This window comes from Trypanosoma cruzi, genomic scaffold (genome assembly GCF_000209065.1).
Source record: "Trypanosoma cruzi strain CL Brener 1047053517167 genomic scaffold, whole genome shotgun sequence".
NCBI lineage: Eukaryota > Euglenozoa > Kinetoplastea > Trypanosomatida > Trypanosomatidae > Trypanosoma > Trypanosoma cruzi.
This window is the reverse complement of record NW_001849497.1, coordinates 62,697-76,982: the sequence shown is the minus strand read 5'-3', so window position 1 is coordinate 76,982 and position 14,286 is coordinate 62,697. Positions and strand designations below refer to the sequence as shown.

Here is a 14,286-nt window from a genome sequence, read left to right as displayed (position 1 = left end):
TGCCTGGGATAAGTGTGTATGGATTCCCGCCGAGCAGCTGAGCGTGCCGGCGTGTCTCTCCAGCTGCGGATTATTTGGTGCGTTATTGTCTGGCTGTGCGGGGTGGTGCCGCACGTGCGGCAGCAGAGCGGGTGCGCTGGAGGAGACAGCAGCAAACGGACTGGCGGCAGCGCGTAGGTGCTGCGAAAGGCGGTTGGATCCTTTTGGATCCTGCGGATTGTTTTTTTTTGTGGGCGTTGGTCAGTGCGTGCTGATGTGTGACGAATAATTACGCACCCGCCGTGACTCCTGCTGGTGGTGGCAGCCGCTGTGTGTTCCCGGTGCACTGTTCTTCCTTTTCTTTCCGTGTGTATGTGTGCGTGAGTTGTTGCTGTTGGGAGTGACTGCGGTGGGGATGATGGTGCCACTCGCTGTGGGTGGGTGACGGTGCTCACTGTTTCACCTTTTCTATCCATATTCTTTGTCACTTTTCTCTCACTATCACACGAGGAAGGAAAACAAGCGCTAATCGCTACTGTGAAATTCGAGGGCACTGAAGGACCAACAACAGCACACACACCGCCCACACACACATATTTATATGCTCTCACGTGTTGCTGCAGTGAAGGCACCCCGCACACACAACCGTCGCCGCGTGACCGGATCCAGCGGAAGGAGGAGGGAAGGAAGAGGGAGTGAGCCGCAGAGGCCCAACATGTCCCGGCATCTCTTCTGCTCTGCGGTGCTGCTCCTCCTTTTTATGATGATGTGCTGCGGCACTGGTGCAGCTGCGGAAGATGAGACGGCGTCATGTCCGGAATCTTCAAAGGGTAAACGTTTTGTTTGGAGAGATTTGAAAGGTGAAGAAACGGTGAGTTTGCTTCGTGTTCCCAGTCTTGTTGAGATGAAGGGTGACGTGTTTGCCGTTGCCGAGGCGCAGTACAAGAAGGGTGAATACACATTTGCTGGCATTGCCTCGGAGCTCCTAAAGTTGAGTGATGGAACACCAAAAGCCCTGGAAACAACTCAGGTGAAGACGGAAGTACTGGAGGAATGTTCTACTGACGGAGGGGAATGCCCCTCCCAAACAGTAGTTGCGGCTGCTTCCCAAAGCGGGACGGGAGTACTTGTGTTCCGACCAACAACAGTCGTGAGGGGAAGTGATATTTACATGCTTGCTGGAATCTACATAAATGAAAATGCCCGTAATTGTGAAGCGGTTGCGTCTGAGGCGACTCCATTTGAACTTTTGCTGGTGAAGGGGAACGTCAGTGGTGAAGGCAGTAAAAACAGAATTTTTTGGAATGATATTTACGTTATCCCGTGGGATTCCAATGACGAACAACTCAAATCGTTGAATTCCGTGATTGGCGGCGGTGGATCGGGTGTAAAGATGGGTGACGGTACGCTTGTGTTTCCAGTGGAAGCCAAGAAGAAGGAGAATGGGGGCACTGAAGATGATGGAATGACAGTTTCGCTGATCCTATATTCCTCGAGGGATAATAAAATTTGGAAACTGTCGAAGGGGATGTCTGACGGTGGCTGCGGTGATCCCTCCGTTGTGGAGTGGGAGAAGGACAAACTCATGATGATGACAGTGTGTGATGATGGCCGCCGCAGGGTGTACGAGTCTGGCGACAAGGGGGATTTGTGGACGGAGGCACTCGGGACACTCTCGCGCGTGTGGGGCAGCCCAAAGGAAGGTAAGAGACGCGGGAGGGACGTTAAGAGCGGGTCCATCACAGCGAAGTTTGAGGACAGGGACGTGATGCTTGTCACTCTGCCAGTGTATTCGAGTAGGAACGGAGAAGATAATCAAAACGGTGAACTCTGTCTTTGGCTGACGGACAACACGCACATTGTTGATATTGGGCCGGTATCCGAGGAAGATGAAGAAGAGATTACCGCCAGCTCCCTGTTGTACAAAAGTGGTAAAGATAATAATGAGGAGAAGTTGATTGCACTGTACGAGAAGAAGAGGGGCAATGGCAGATCATCACTCGGTATGGTCTCTGTGCTTCTGACTGAGCAGCTGAAGCGGGTGAAGGAGGTGCTGGCGACGTGGAAGGAAGTGGACGAACGTGTCTCCCAGCTGTGCCCTTCTGGGAGTCCTGAGAAGAGTCCCTCACCTGACGATGCCTGCAGCGCTGCCATGCCGACGGATGGGCTGGTTGGCTTTTTGTCCGGCAACTTCTTTGATAAGACATGGAGGGACGAGTACCTCGGGGTGAACGCCACAGTAAACGTGAATGATGGCGGTGCAGCAGCGGCCACAGTGGATTCAGAGAAGGGCGTGAAGTTCCAGGGAGCGTGGGCGGAGTGGCCCGTTGGCGAGCAGGGGGAGAATCAGCTGTACCACTTTGCGAACCACAACTTCACTCTTGTGGCGACGGTGTCCATCGACGGTGTGCCGACGCAGGATGGTACTATTCCAGTGGTGGGTGTGCGTCTGGACGGTGAAGACAAACTTATGGAATTGTCGTACAAAAAAGAGAAGAAGTGGGAATTGCTGTGCGATGGAGAACCGACGACGGAGCACAGCCGCGGTTGGGAGCCAGGCACAACACACCAGCTGGTGCTTATGCTACAGAACGGCACCCATGGCTCTGCGTACGTCGATGGTCAGCGTGTGGGAGAAGCGCCATGCGCATTGGAAAATAAGGATTCGAAAGGAATCTCACACTTCTACATTGGAGGAGATGGAGGCAGCGCAGACAACAAAAGAGGCCAAGAAGGCGTGTCTGTGACGGTGACGAACGTCCTGCTGTACAACCGCCCGTTGACTTTCTCGGAGATTACTGCGCTAAAGCCGAATAAACCCCCTATTCCATCTCCGGTGAATACGCCTATTGCCGGTACAGCGATTCAGTCTACTCCTGGCGGATCACATCAGACAAAACAGGAATCGTTGATGGGGAGCAGTGGTGCGAATGGGGAGACGGCGGGAAGAACGAATGGCCAGGGGATCCATGCACAGGACAAGGAAGTCAATGCTACGACACTCAGCAGCAGCCTTGGAAATTTGTCGCAGGGGAATAACACCGACGCTGGCACCATGCGTGAGAGCGGAATGGTGCCATCGCTGTTTCTTCTGCCGTTGGGACTGTGGGGGTTTGCGGCACTGAGGAGTGACTGGCAGCCGCGTGGGACACTTGCGACCTCCCCTGCATCAACACACACACACCTGGCAATGAATTTCTCTTCCTAAATAACATTGCTTTCCCCCCTGTTTGCTTTGTTGCGCGTTTTTAAGTTTTTTGTTATGCTTTTTCTGGTTTTGCTTTTTCTACTATTTTTCTTTATTGTGTTGTGCGAGTATTTCTTTTTATTACATTCTTTTGTTTTTTTATTTTTTATCCTTTTTCATTCTTTTGCTTTTGGGGGTAATCACTATGGGCGTTTTTTCTTTTCCACTCTTTTAATTGTTTCTTGCTGCACTCTTCCTGTGAGGGGTGCCGTGTGTTCCCCGCCCAACTGCTCCACTCGCACACCCACCGACACGCTCATGACGACGGCCCTGTGCGCCTCGCCTGCTGCACGCATGAGGAGGGGCCGCGACGAACGGCGCGCTGAGGGAGCCGTGACGTGTGGGCGTACGACGAGGGCCGGTGGGGCGGAGCACACATTTCTTTCCCTCTTGTTTTGTTTTTTGCGGCCAGGGCGGGCAGACACCCGCAGCGCCACACACACACAGCCACACCCTGCCGCCGTGTTTTTTGTTTTGTTTTCTTTTCTTTTTGTGTGCGCTGCCACCGTGCGTGATTGTTGAGGTTGGGGCCGTGCCGCATGTATCGCTGCCATCCAGCTGTGCCTCTTGCTGTGCTGATGTGCCTCCCTGTGCTCCTCTTCTCTTCTGCTCCTCCAGCACACATAAGTATTTGCACAGTGCACTGCAGGAATGCTCTTTCTATTTCGCTGGAGGCCGGCTGACGCGGCTGCACGATGCCCGCCATGTGTGAAAATGCTGCCTGCTCTTGGGGTCATTCTTTTCTCCTCTTTGGTTTTGCTCTTCCGGGTGCGGGCGTTGCTCGGTGTGTGCTGGCGCGTGACGGACGGTGCCACGATGGCCTCCTCTGGCGATAACAGTTGTTGTGCTCTCGACACACATCCACACATTTTTATTGTCTCTCTGCGGGGGTGATTGCGGCAGGGCATTGCTGCGAGCGTGATGGGGACCACGGCGGCGTCACCCCTCGAGAAGGTCCCACGCTCTGTTGTCTGTGGAGTGGCGAGGCGGTTTGCCTGCGGCTCAACTGACAGAACCGCACAGTCGTTTCATTGCGGTCACTCCGTCAGCATCACCCGCTGCGGTGGTGTCCGCAGGAGCCGCAGCCCCGATGAGGATGGCCTCGTAGTTGTCTGGCAGCTCGGAACTTCCAGCCCTTCGCCCTTCAGGATTGCCCTTGCTGCTCGACTGGCGCAGCACCAGACTGAAACCGCTCTTCTGCAGGAGTGCAGGCACCAGGGCGCCCCAGCGACGCGGCGCGTTGGCTGCAGTGACTTCCACCAGGCCTGCAGTGGTCGTGCTGGTGGCGTGCCTTCTTGGTGCGCCACGCCTTGCTGTGCGAGCGCTCCTAGCTGCTGGCAACAACTGCCTGGAGACCACTGCCTTCCGCATGTGCCCATCGGCCAGCCCCAGCATGTACGTGGTGAACCTCTGCAGCCTTTTTCTGGCAATCGCTCACGCTGCTCAATTTGCGAGCACCATTTGTCGCCTTGGTCCTGCAGCGCCTATTGCGGGCGACCCGAATTCACACCATGAGCTGCGTGACGGTCGCTTACGTCAACGACGGCAGGAGAGAACCTCGCCGCCACCCCAAGCGGCATGGAGTGTGAGCTGTCCGACGACCCGGCACAGGCAACGCGGATTAGCGGCCGCAGCGTCTCGTTTCCCGACGTGACTGCGCAACGCGTACTGCGTGTCTCCCACTGGACATCCACCCCTTTGCATGGACTCGGACCACCATCTGCCATTGTATACTGCAGTAACGGAGGACGGCATCCCGCGACCGGCAGGCATGCTGCCACGACGGAAACATGCCGTCGTTGTCCTGCGTGAAGTCGACTGGAATGCTTCCACCTCGGTGTGTGCAACGCTTCTGGCAGCTGTGACCACATGGTTGGATATGCACTGTGCGAGCAGCAAGGCGTACCATTCCGCGCGGCAGCCGTGACAGCCACTGTGAACCTGGACGGTCAGAGTGGAGCAGGCCGAGTGTGTTGCAGCGGCAGCATGGAACGCGCACACAGCCTCACCGGGAGGCAGGCTGCCTCCAGCTGAAGATGTCCGCAAACGGGAGTACCGCAATCATGCCCTCTGCCGTAGCTTCTCCATGCTGCTTGTGGTCCGTGCGAAAGGGCTTGGTGCCCTCTCGAGCCCAGGCCTGTGATGCCGCGAGGAATGGAGGCACCACGTCCCCGCCCTCTGGGATCGGCCGTGCTGCGGTACTGTTGGGACCGCGTTTGTGCTCTGTCCTGGCAGCAGGCAAATTTGCTTGTCTGTCACACTGTCCGAGTCGCACTTGCTGCGATCCCCAGCGCTGTCTGCACACTTTGTGCTCGCGTGCTCTCTGGTGACTGTGATATGGATGGGTCCTTCACGCCGTATGCGCTTGACTTCACCATCCGCCACTGTTTGCCTTGCTTGGCCCCTGGCCCCGGCGGCGCATTGAATGTGTTTCTGCGCCATCTTGCACCCGCTGCCCGCTGCCCGCTCCTCGCACAGAACGATGATCAGCACCTCCCTCACTGACGGCGGCCTGCGAATTTCCTGGAAAACGGGGACACCACTCTCATCTGCAAACACGGGAAGGACACATGCCGCACGGAGAGAGTTGTTAGCCAATCCCGCTGCTCTCTGTCCTGCTAGGGGTGAGCGAAGGACTGGTTCACCGCCACCAGTCTGTATCCACGCCACGACGCGCGGTGGCTGTGTGGGGTTGTGTGGGTGGTGGGGGGGCGATGGTGTCACTGGCTTTATTGCGTCTGCGCGGCCTTGTTTCGGCGGCTGTACTGTGGTGGGGATTGTGTATGACCGGATGCCTCTGCGTGCCACTGTGTTTGGATACTGTTGTTGCTGCCTTTTATTCTTTTATTCCTTTTTTGAGCGTGCAGTTAGAGATACTTTTGCTTTACCAGCACAACTATCGTTTCAAGGTGTTAGGGATTAATTGCAGTATTAGGATTAGCAGTATTATTATAACGATCTGGCGGAATCGTGTCACTGGATTCGCCATCTGTAGAAAGGGATTTGATAGACAGGAGTTATTGTCGACGGGGCGAGTGCGACACACCACGAGAGCCCTGCTGATACGTGTCTGGTTTGGTGGATGCAGTCTGCGGTGGGTGCGTGTCCGCGCAGCCGGCACCGTGTGCGGCGCAGGGCCATTGCGGCTGTGCGTGTGGCGCTGCTTGTGGTGTTGGTGCTGGTTGCGGCGGCATGGATGCCCGCGGTGCATGCGGTGGTGTTGCGACTGCGGGGCGGCACGGTGGACAGAGCCATCACGGTTGGCCGCGCCGTGGACACGCTGCTGATGGACGGCGTGTACATCACGAACGGCGTGGCTGTGGTGTTCGACGTTGCGGCGATGCTTCCCGGTGCGCTGCGCATCGAATTGAGGAACTGCGTGTGCGACGGCGGCGCGCAGCTCTACGTGCGGGGCTACAGCGGCGAGCCGGCGACTGACCGGAGCCTGGAGGTGAGCGTGAGCGGGCTGTCTGGGAGCTACTGCTCGCTTGTGTTTGTGGACAACCTGCCGGCACACACGAACGTGACGGTCCGTGACTCGACGATTGTGACGCCGGGGCCGATGCGCTACTCGCAGCTGAGCGGGCTGACGGACGCGGTAGCGTCGCCGCTTGTGCTGCACGCGACGTCGCTGTTGCAGACGCAGCTGCGTGTGAGCAACACTGTGCTGAGGTCGTCGCAGGCGGGCGGGTCGGCGCTGTACGTTGGCGGCGGTGTGGACCTGCTGTCGAGCGCGGTGGTGCTTGACGGCGTGTCGCTGGAGGCGTCGGGCGGTCCGACCGCTTCCGCGATGCATGTGGCGTCCTCGTCGCGTGTTAGTTTGCGGAGCCACTCGGTGTTCTCCGTGACGAACGTGTCGGTTGTGAGCAGCGGCGGCGGCATTGTGCTTGGAGAGCGCCTTGCGGTGCTTGATTCGGTGCTGCGCTTCGTGCGCGTCGAGGGGTCTGTTGCGTCGTCGCTGGTGCGCTGCGACGGTGGGACGATCGGTGTCGGCGGGTGGCTGGACCTGCGCGACGTGTGGGCGGTGGACGAGGCGTCGTCGGTGGCGTCGCTGTCGGGGGTGACGCTGAGCGGCGGCACCGTGTCGATTGCGCGCTGCGCTGCCACCGGCGCGACGCTTGTCTCCGGGCTGACGATCACGAGCGGCGTCGTGTCGGTGCAGTGCAACCGTGCTGGCGGCCGGGTGCTGCAGAGCAGCGGCGACTACCGCATGGCCGGCCTGCCCTCCGTGAGCGTGGTGCCGTGCGACGGCTGTGCGGCTGCGCTGGCGTGCTTCGATGCGCTGACTGCTTCGTTCTCCGACTGCGTGTGCGGCTGCCGTGCCGGCGGCGTGGGCGAGGCGTGCCTGCCGTTCGACGTGCCGCCTGCGAGGGCCAGTGGCGGTGCGGGAGACTGCGTGAGTGGCGTGACGCTGACGGAGTCCGTGACGGTTGACGGCGGGCGGGCGACGGCGTGCTTCGACTCGGTGGTTTTCAGCGGACCGATCACTGTGACGGTGGACCTGCGCTTGATGGATACGTTTGCTGACGCGCTGAACGTGACGCTGTGCGACTGCGTGCTTGCGGGCGGTGCGCAGCTGCGGATTGGCGGCCTCAGCGAGAGCACGGCGCGCCTGATGCCGCACGCTTTCGTCAACATGACGAACGTGACTTCACTGGAGGGCACGATTGTGCTGCATGGCGCGATGCCGCTGCACTCGAGTGTGCTGCTGGCGAACTCAACGCTGCGCGCGACGGTTGGCGGGTCGCAGTACGTGCCGACGACCCGTGGCCATGCGGGATCCCGGCACGGCCCCGCGCTTGTCCTGGACGGTGTCCGGCTTCTGTCGACGTGTTTTGTCATGACGCGGTCGACGCTGGTATGTGGCGGGGGTTCGTGCGCTGCGATCCTCGTGGAGCGCGGCCTTGGCGTGAACCTGTCCAGCGTCTTCTACATGGACAACTGCGTTATTAGGTCGCGGACGCACGTGATGTACGCTCTTGCGTCGTACCTGCGTGTTGGTAGCGGCTCCGTGTTCTCCATACAGAACAGCTCGTGGATTGCGCCGAGCACCGAATACGACAAAGGCGCGTGTGTGTTCAAGGATGTTGTTGTGGATGGCGGCAGCGTGATGCAGATTGTGTCCAGCACTTTCCTTCTCGGCTTCGCCATGCTGATGGCAGCCGCGTTGACCGTGACTGACGGCAGCTGGCTGGTGCACCGCAACAACGAGTTCCGCACCGCCTACGTTGTGTACGTGGCTGCCCACTACAGCGTGGCGTTCCGCGATCAGAGTGTGTGGTCGATACTTGACAACAACTTCACCTATGGCTCGTACTCGACCTTTACCTGTATGACAACCAAGTGGTCACCACCATCCGACACGCGCCCGACCATCTACGGTGTGTGCAACGAGGCAATGGGCTCTCCTGTGACGGATTACCAAGACGACCTCAATATTTGGACGCCCGTGACGGTGTTGGACTGTGGGGTGTGCACCGTGGACGCCGTGTGCTTTGCAGCGAGGACGAGCAGCATCAGCGGCTGTGAGTGTGTGTGCGCTGCTGGCGGCTACGGTGACACGTGTCTGCCGGCTGCGGTTCCGGACGGTCTTGGGCCGCTTCCGCTCCCCAATGCGAAGGACACGGAGGTCCGCTGCGTGCACGGTGGCAGCATCAGCTCCGTGTACGTTCCTGATCCCGGTGTGCGTGGTCTGTGCTTCGTCAACGTGACCTTTACCGCCGCGATTGTGCTGGACCTGTCGTATTTTGACGCGCCACAGCATACACTGAACATCACGCTGCTGCAGTGCGTCCTCGTGGGCCTGTTGATCAGGGGGAGTGGTGCGCGTGTGCACGTGGACGTGACTTCTTCGATGCTGGATTCTGGTGAGTTGGTGTTTCAGGGTGATTTTGGCGCGAGCTCCCAGATACTGGTGGTGGGCTGTACGCTTGTGACGACGTCGAGCCACGCCATTTCCTTTGTGAAGTTTACTCTCAGTGCGAATATGACGCTGCTGCTACTTGACAACTACATTGAGGCGGATAGGTACGCAGTCTATTTTTTCAATGGTGTTGTTGATGGTGGCGGGATCATTGTGAAGGGAAATACGCTGAGGACAACGGAGGACGATGACAGTGTGGAATCATCTGTTTGCGTTAATGCCGTTGGAGTGAAGAACGGCGGCTACTTTGACGTGGAGAACAACACGATGAGCTCGGTCAATGGCGTTATTCTTTTTGGGGATACTACTGTGAGCTCCGCGGGGCTGCTGCGAGTGGCGGACTGCACCTTCGCTGGCGGGACTGAATTTTTTGATCCCGCGCTGGTGTATTTGTCTGGCTCGGTGACCCTCGAGGGAGGTGCGCAGTGGCGTGTGGAGGGCAACAGCGTAGGTGCAGCCTCAGTATTAATTATTCCGCATTCCTTGCAAAAAATTAGGTTATCGGGCAGCGGCACCACCGTGGCGCTTGCATATAACCGTCAGGTGGACAATAGTTATCCCTTCGCTGATTTTTCTCCGCCAGACACGATTGTTGAGTTACCCGCGCGGTTTGTCGTTGGGTGCAACCTGCAGGGCGATGAGGAGGTGTTGTACGACGATGTGTTTCCGGAGAAGGTGGAAGTCTTCAGGTGTGGCACATGCAACGAAGATGCGGCGTGCTACATGCCTGGGACGGAGTTGGTGGACCGCAGCTTGTGCTCGTGCAGCTGCAAGGACGGATGGCATGGCGCGTCGTGTCTTCCCTTCGAGGTGCCCGACGCGGTTGTGCCGCCCGTGGCGGAGAGAGCCGTCGACGGCGACACGAGCTGCATGGTGAACCAGACGCTGACGAACGTTACGCTGAACATGTGGAAGACGCACCACTGCTACGTGTGCGTGACATTCAGCGGCGTGGGTGCTGTACCGAAGTTTTTCCTCAACAGTATGCCGCTGCACCTCCCCATCAACATTACGCTCACTGGGTGCACATTTCGTGAGGGTGCCGCGCTGCAGTTTTTTGGGGGTGCTGAGGCGACCGAGTCATCTGGCGTCCTGATCCGCGTGAGCCAGACGGTGATGCGTTCCTCCACCGTTGCTTTTGTACGTGCCCTCCCGCAGCACTGCGACATCGCCGTCACGGAGGTTGACGCGGTGCAGACCTTCGCGGTTGAACTGCCGGACACTAGGATGAACACGTTGAGCGTCGTGATGCTGAAGGACGTCGTGTTGAGTGCGTCGACACTGTTGATCAGCAACATCAAGGCGCATGCGACGAGGCGTGATGCGTTCGTTGTGTACTCGACAGGGACGCTGACGCTGGTGGGTGGCAGCTCGCTGTTCGCGCGTTACTGCAGCTTTGATGGATACAAATACCTGTTCTACGTGTACAGTCTCAGTGTCCGCAATCACTCTGTTTTTGCGCTTCTCAACAATACGATGTTCTCCGGGGTAAGCCTGCTTTATCAGCGACAAGTATTCAACGTGTCGGATCACAGCGTGTTGCGCGTGGTGGGGAACAGCGGCTCAGCTCGCTACGCCATCTATAACAATGACATGTGGACTGTTCAGCGGTCAAGCTGGCTGGATTGGCGCGACAACGAAGTGGAGGTGGGTGCGATGTTCTACGACACTGTGTCCGCTTTTGGGAGCATTGACGGCAGCAGTGTGGTGACGCTGACGGGCTGCAAGATGGGCTCGACGGGGTTGTCGGTGTCCCTGTTATCTCGGGCTGACGCCGGCTACCGGTTTGTTGCTGGGTGTCTGACGGTCGCGGGACGTGTGGTGACGACGGCGGCTGAACTGGAGCTCCACGGCATCACCAACGTGACGACGGTTACCGCGTGCGGGGAGTGCACGAAGGAGGGCGACTGCTTTGCTCCGCTGACGACGGCGGTCAGCGACTGCAAGTGCCGGTGCGCTGCTGGAGGGCACGGCGATGTGTGCGTCCCGGCGCCTGTGCCTGCTGGCCCGCCACCGCCCACGCCACTGCCACCAACACCCACGCCGCCACCGCCGCCGATTGGCGAGTGCATCAGCGACATGGTATACCCCGAGGCTGCGCAGGCAGTGGGTAGTGGGCTGTCGTGGCTGTGCTACCGCAACGTGACGTTCAGCGGGGGCGGCATGAGCCTGACGGTGCTGATTGGGGCGATGACGGGCGACATGGCGAATGTCAGGTTCGATGGATGCACGTGGAGGGACGGCGCCGTGCTGCTGCTGTTGGGCAACGCGCACGCCGCTGTGGGGTCTCTGAACATCGTCGTCACCGGCAACACATTTAGTGACGCACTGCTCAGCCCGGAGGGTGTGTTTCCACCGCACACGAACATCACGATCAGCGGGAACCGCTTCACGGTCACGAGGCTGATCTCTCGGTCGGGTTTGGGCATTAGGAGGCCGTCGTGTGTTGCGATGAATGGACTGGCGATCAGCAAAGATTCCGCGGTGGTGCTGAGTGGCAATGTGTTTCAGAGCGTGACGGCATCGGCAAGCGCCGTTTACGTTGTCGGATCTCCGCTGAGGGTGTCGTGGCACTCCGTGTTTGCGGTGGTGGGCAACACGTTTCATATGGCTGGCGGTGACAGTACGCTGATAAATATTGAAGGGTCTGGCCAATTTTCATCGCTGAAGGTGCTGAACAACTCTGCCGTGGTGATCCGAGGCAACGTTGTGGCGAGGCCGGTGAGGCACTTTTTGTTAGTAATTTTGGCGTTACGTGTGGAGTCTCGGTCAGCGGTTGTGTTTCAGGGCAACGACATGAAGAGAAGCTCGGTTGTATTTTTTTCAAGCTACTCTTCCTACATCTACTACAACTCCTGGCTGCAGCTGAGCGGCAACCTCTGCCGTGAATCCCCATCGGATGCCTTCCTCTTTCTGAACCCCACGGTGAATCTCCGCAACTCCGCGGTGTCTGTGTCCGGCAACCAATTCATGTCCAGCACTGGCGCGCCAACAGTGCTGCGGATACCCAAAAGGTCCCGCGATCTCACAAACGGAGCGATTGTGGCTGCGTGCAACACCGTGAACGGCGGGGAGGCGTACTACAGCATCCCGTCTGTGTACAATGCCACCATCCTGACCTGCAGCGACCCATGCGCTCTCGTGGCATCGTGCTTCCCCGCGTACACGACGACTGCCTCGAGTGATGGCTGCGCCTGCGCATGCGCTGAGGGCGGCCACGGCGATGCGTGCCTGCCCGTCGCTGTCCCCGAGCCACCGAGCAACGACGGCGCCGACTTGTGCTTGCGGGACGTGCGTGTGTATGTGGAGGTGAATGCCGGTGTCGGGACGTCGGTGTTGTGCCACGTTGGTGTGACCTTTGCGGCGGACGTCGTGGTGGACGTGGAGTTGATGTCAGGGAGCGTGCGCAACGTGACGCTGGCGAACTGCACGTTTGTGGACGGAGCGAGCCTGTACGTTGTTGGGTGGCGATCCGACCTGTCTGCTGGCGAGCGCGCCGATGTGTTGATCAGCGGGCTTGAGTCGCGCTCCGGCGGCGGTGTGGTGGTGTCGAACCGATTTCCGCCGGGCTCGCGCGTCACTGTGGTGGACTCGGTGCTGATTGCAGAGAGGCGTGTTGCGTACCGCGGTACCTACGGCCTTGGCGACGCGTCCGCGTGCCTTGTGCTGCACAACGTGAATCTGACGGGGAGCGTGCTGAATATCGCGCGCACGCATGTGGTGGCGGTGTTCCGCGACGCTGTTGGCGTGCTGGTGGTTGGCGGCGTGGTGCTGTCGTCGCGCGGTGCACTGTACGTGGACGGGCTGTCGGTGCAGACGGCGCTGGGGCTGTGCGTGTCGGTGGAGGGCGGTGTTGCTGCCAGTGGCGGCTCCGTGGTGGCGTTTGTTGACAACGACTTCCTGCTGTGCAAGCACGCGGTGTCTGTGCGTGGGGCTGTGAGCGTGTCGGGCTCCGCTGTGGCGCTTGTGCGGAGCGACTTTTTGACGACGGAGGACTACGCGGTGGCGTTTTATTCGACGGTGAGCCTGGCTGGCGGGTCGATGCTGCTGGCGAAGGGCAACGTGCACGACGGCGTTTCGAGGGAGATGCTCTACGCCGCTGGCGCTGTGACCGCTGCTGGGAGCACTCTGAGCTTTGTGCGCAACCGAGCGCTGCTGCCGCGGATGCTGTCGGTAAGCCTGTCGCTCTCGGCTGGGGCGCATTTGAAAGTCGCGTGCAACGACGCTGGTGGCCGTGTCCTGTCGACGGTGGAGGAGTACGCAGCGGCTGGTTTTGGCGACGCTGGGAGCATCGACGTTGTTGGGTGCGACACCTGCGACAGGGACACGCACTGCTACGCGCCCGGGACGGCGTCGGCGAGCATGAGGAACGGTGTGTGCGTGTGCGATTGCGGCAGCGGCGGATACGGCGAGGCGTGCGTGCCTGTGGGTGCTCCCGCGCTGCCGCCCGCTGTGGGCACTGCGTCGAGTGTGTTTGTCCGCGAGGGCGTGACGGTGCGGTCGGTGTTCGTTGTGCCTGCCGGCGCGAGCGAGGTAACGCTGCGCCACGTTGTGCTGGACGGCGTGAGTCCGGTGCTCTACGTGCCGTGGATGGCGCGGGACGGCGTGCGGATTGTTGTGCAGAATGTGTCGCTGCTAAACGGCGCCGTGCTGTACGTGATGGGCGGTGGAGCGTTGCGCGGTGCGGGTGCGGCGGGGAGCGACGAGAGCGGGCCGGTGGAGCTGTCGGTGTGCGATGTGGAGGCGCTGAACGGTGCGCTTGTGCTGACCGGCACGTTCCCCGCGGGGTCTGTGCTGACGGTGACCGACTCCCTGCTGGTTGCCGCGAGGCCGACGCCGCTTGTGTATCTTCCCGGCTCGCAGTCCTCGCCGTACGCACCGGTGCTGGTGCTGTCGGGCCTGCGGCTCGTGCGGTCCGTGCTGGTTGTGTCTGGCGTGGCCCTCGTGACCGTGATGACTGGTGGGCGGACGGTGGTGGTGGATGGCTCAGTGCTGGAGCTTTCGGTGGCGGTGTCGCGCTGGACACGGCTGTGTTCGGTGGCGAATATGCGTTGTACGCGAGTGCGCGCGTGGTTGCGTCGGGGGGCGCTGTGCTGCGCGTGTCGGGGAGCCAGGTGTACGCCGCGCATGGGTTGGT

General features: G+C 59.8%; 2 protein-coding genes across 2 annotated transcripts, besides 8 other annotated features; both read left to right on the top strand.

Annotated features, from left to right (window-relative positions):
* Nucleotides 1-2,952: part of a sequence feature (areas not merged during assembly with more than two copies in the genome that could not be assigned to a particular haplotype) that runs on past the window's edge.
* Tc00.1047053511797.110 (trans-sialidase, putative) lies at nt 581-3,187 on the top strand (the record flags this gene model as incomplete). Its single annotated transcript, XM_813377.1, has 1 exon — nt 581-3,187. The coding sequence occupies one exon, from the start codon at nt 581-583 to the stop codon at nt 3,185-3,187; it is 2,607 nt and encodes an 868-aa protein (XP_818470.1).
* Nucleotides 2,953-3,132: a sequence feature (haploid, non-Esmeraldo-like haplotype).
* Nucleotides 3,133-3,168: a sequence feature (heterozygous, Esmeraldo-like haplotype).
* Nucleotides 3,169-3,989: a sequence feature (areas merged during assembly that could not be assigned to a particular haplotype. This can correspond to areas where the two haplotypes were merged or to regions with more than two copies in the genome that were merged during assembly.).
* Nucleotides 3,209-3,357: a sequence feature (A-rich).
* Nucleotides 3,990-4,003: a sequence feature (heterozygous, non-Esmeraldo-like haplotype).
* Nucleotides 4,004-14,286: a sequence feature (areas not merged during assembly with more than two copies in the genome that could not be assigned to a particular haplotype).
* Nucleotides 6,309-14,286, top strand: Tc00.1047053511797.54 (dispersed gene family protein 1 (DGF-1), putative; the record flags this gene model as incomplete). Its single annotated transcript, XM_813383.1, has 1 exon — nt 6,309-14,286. A coding segment is annotated over one exon (7,978 nt), but the record flags the coding sequence as incomplete, so codon positions are not given.
* Nucleotides 11,157-11,207: a microsatellite.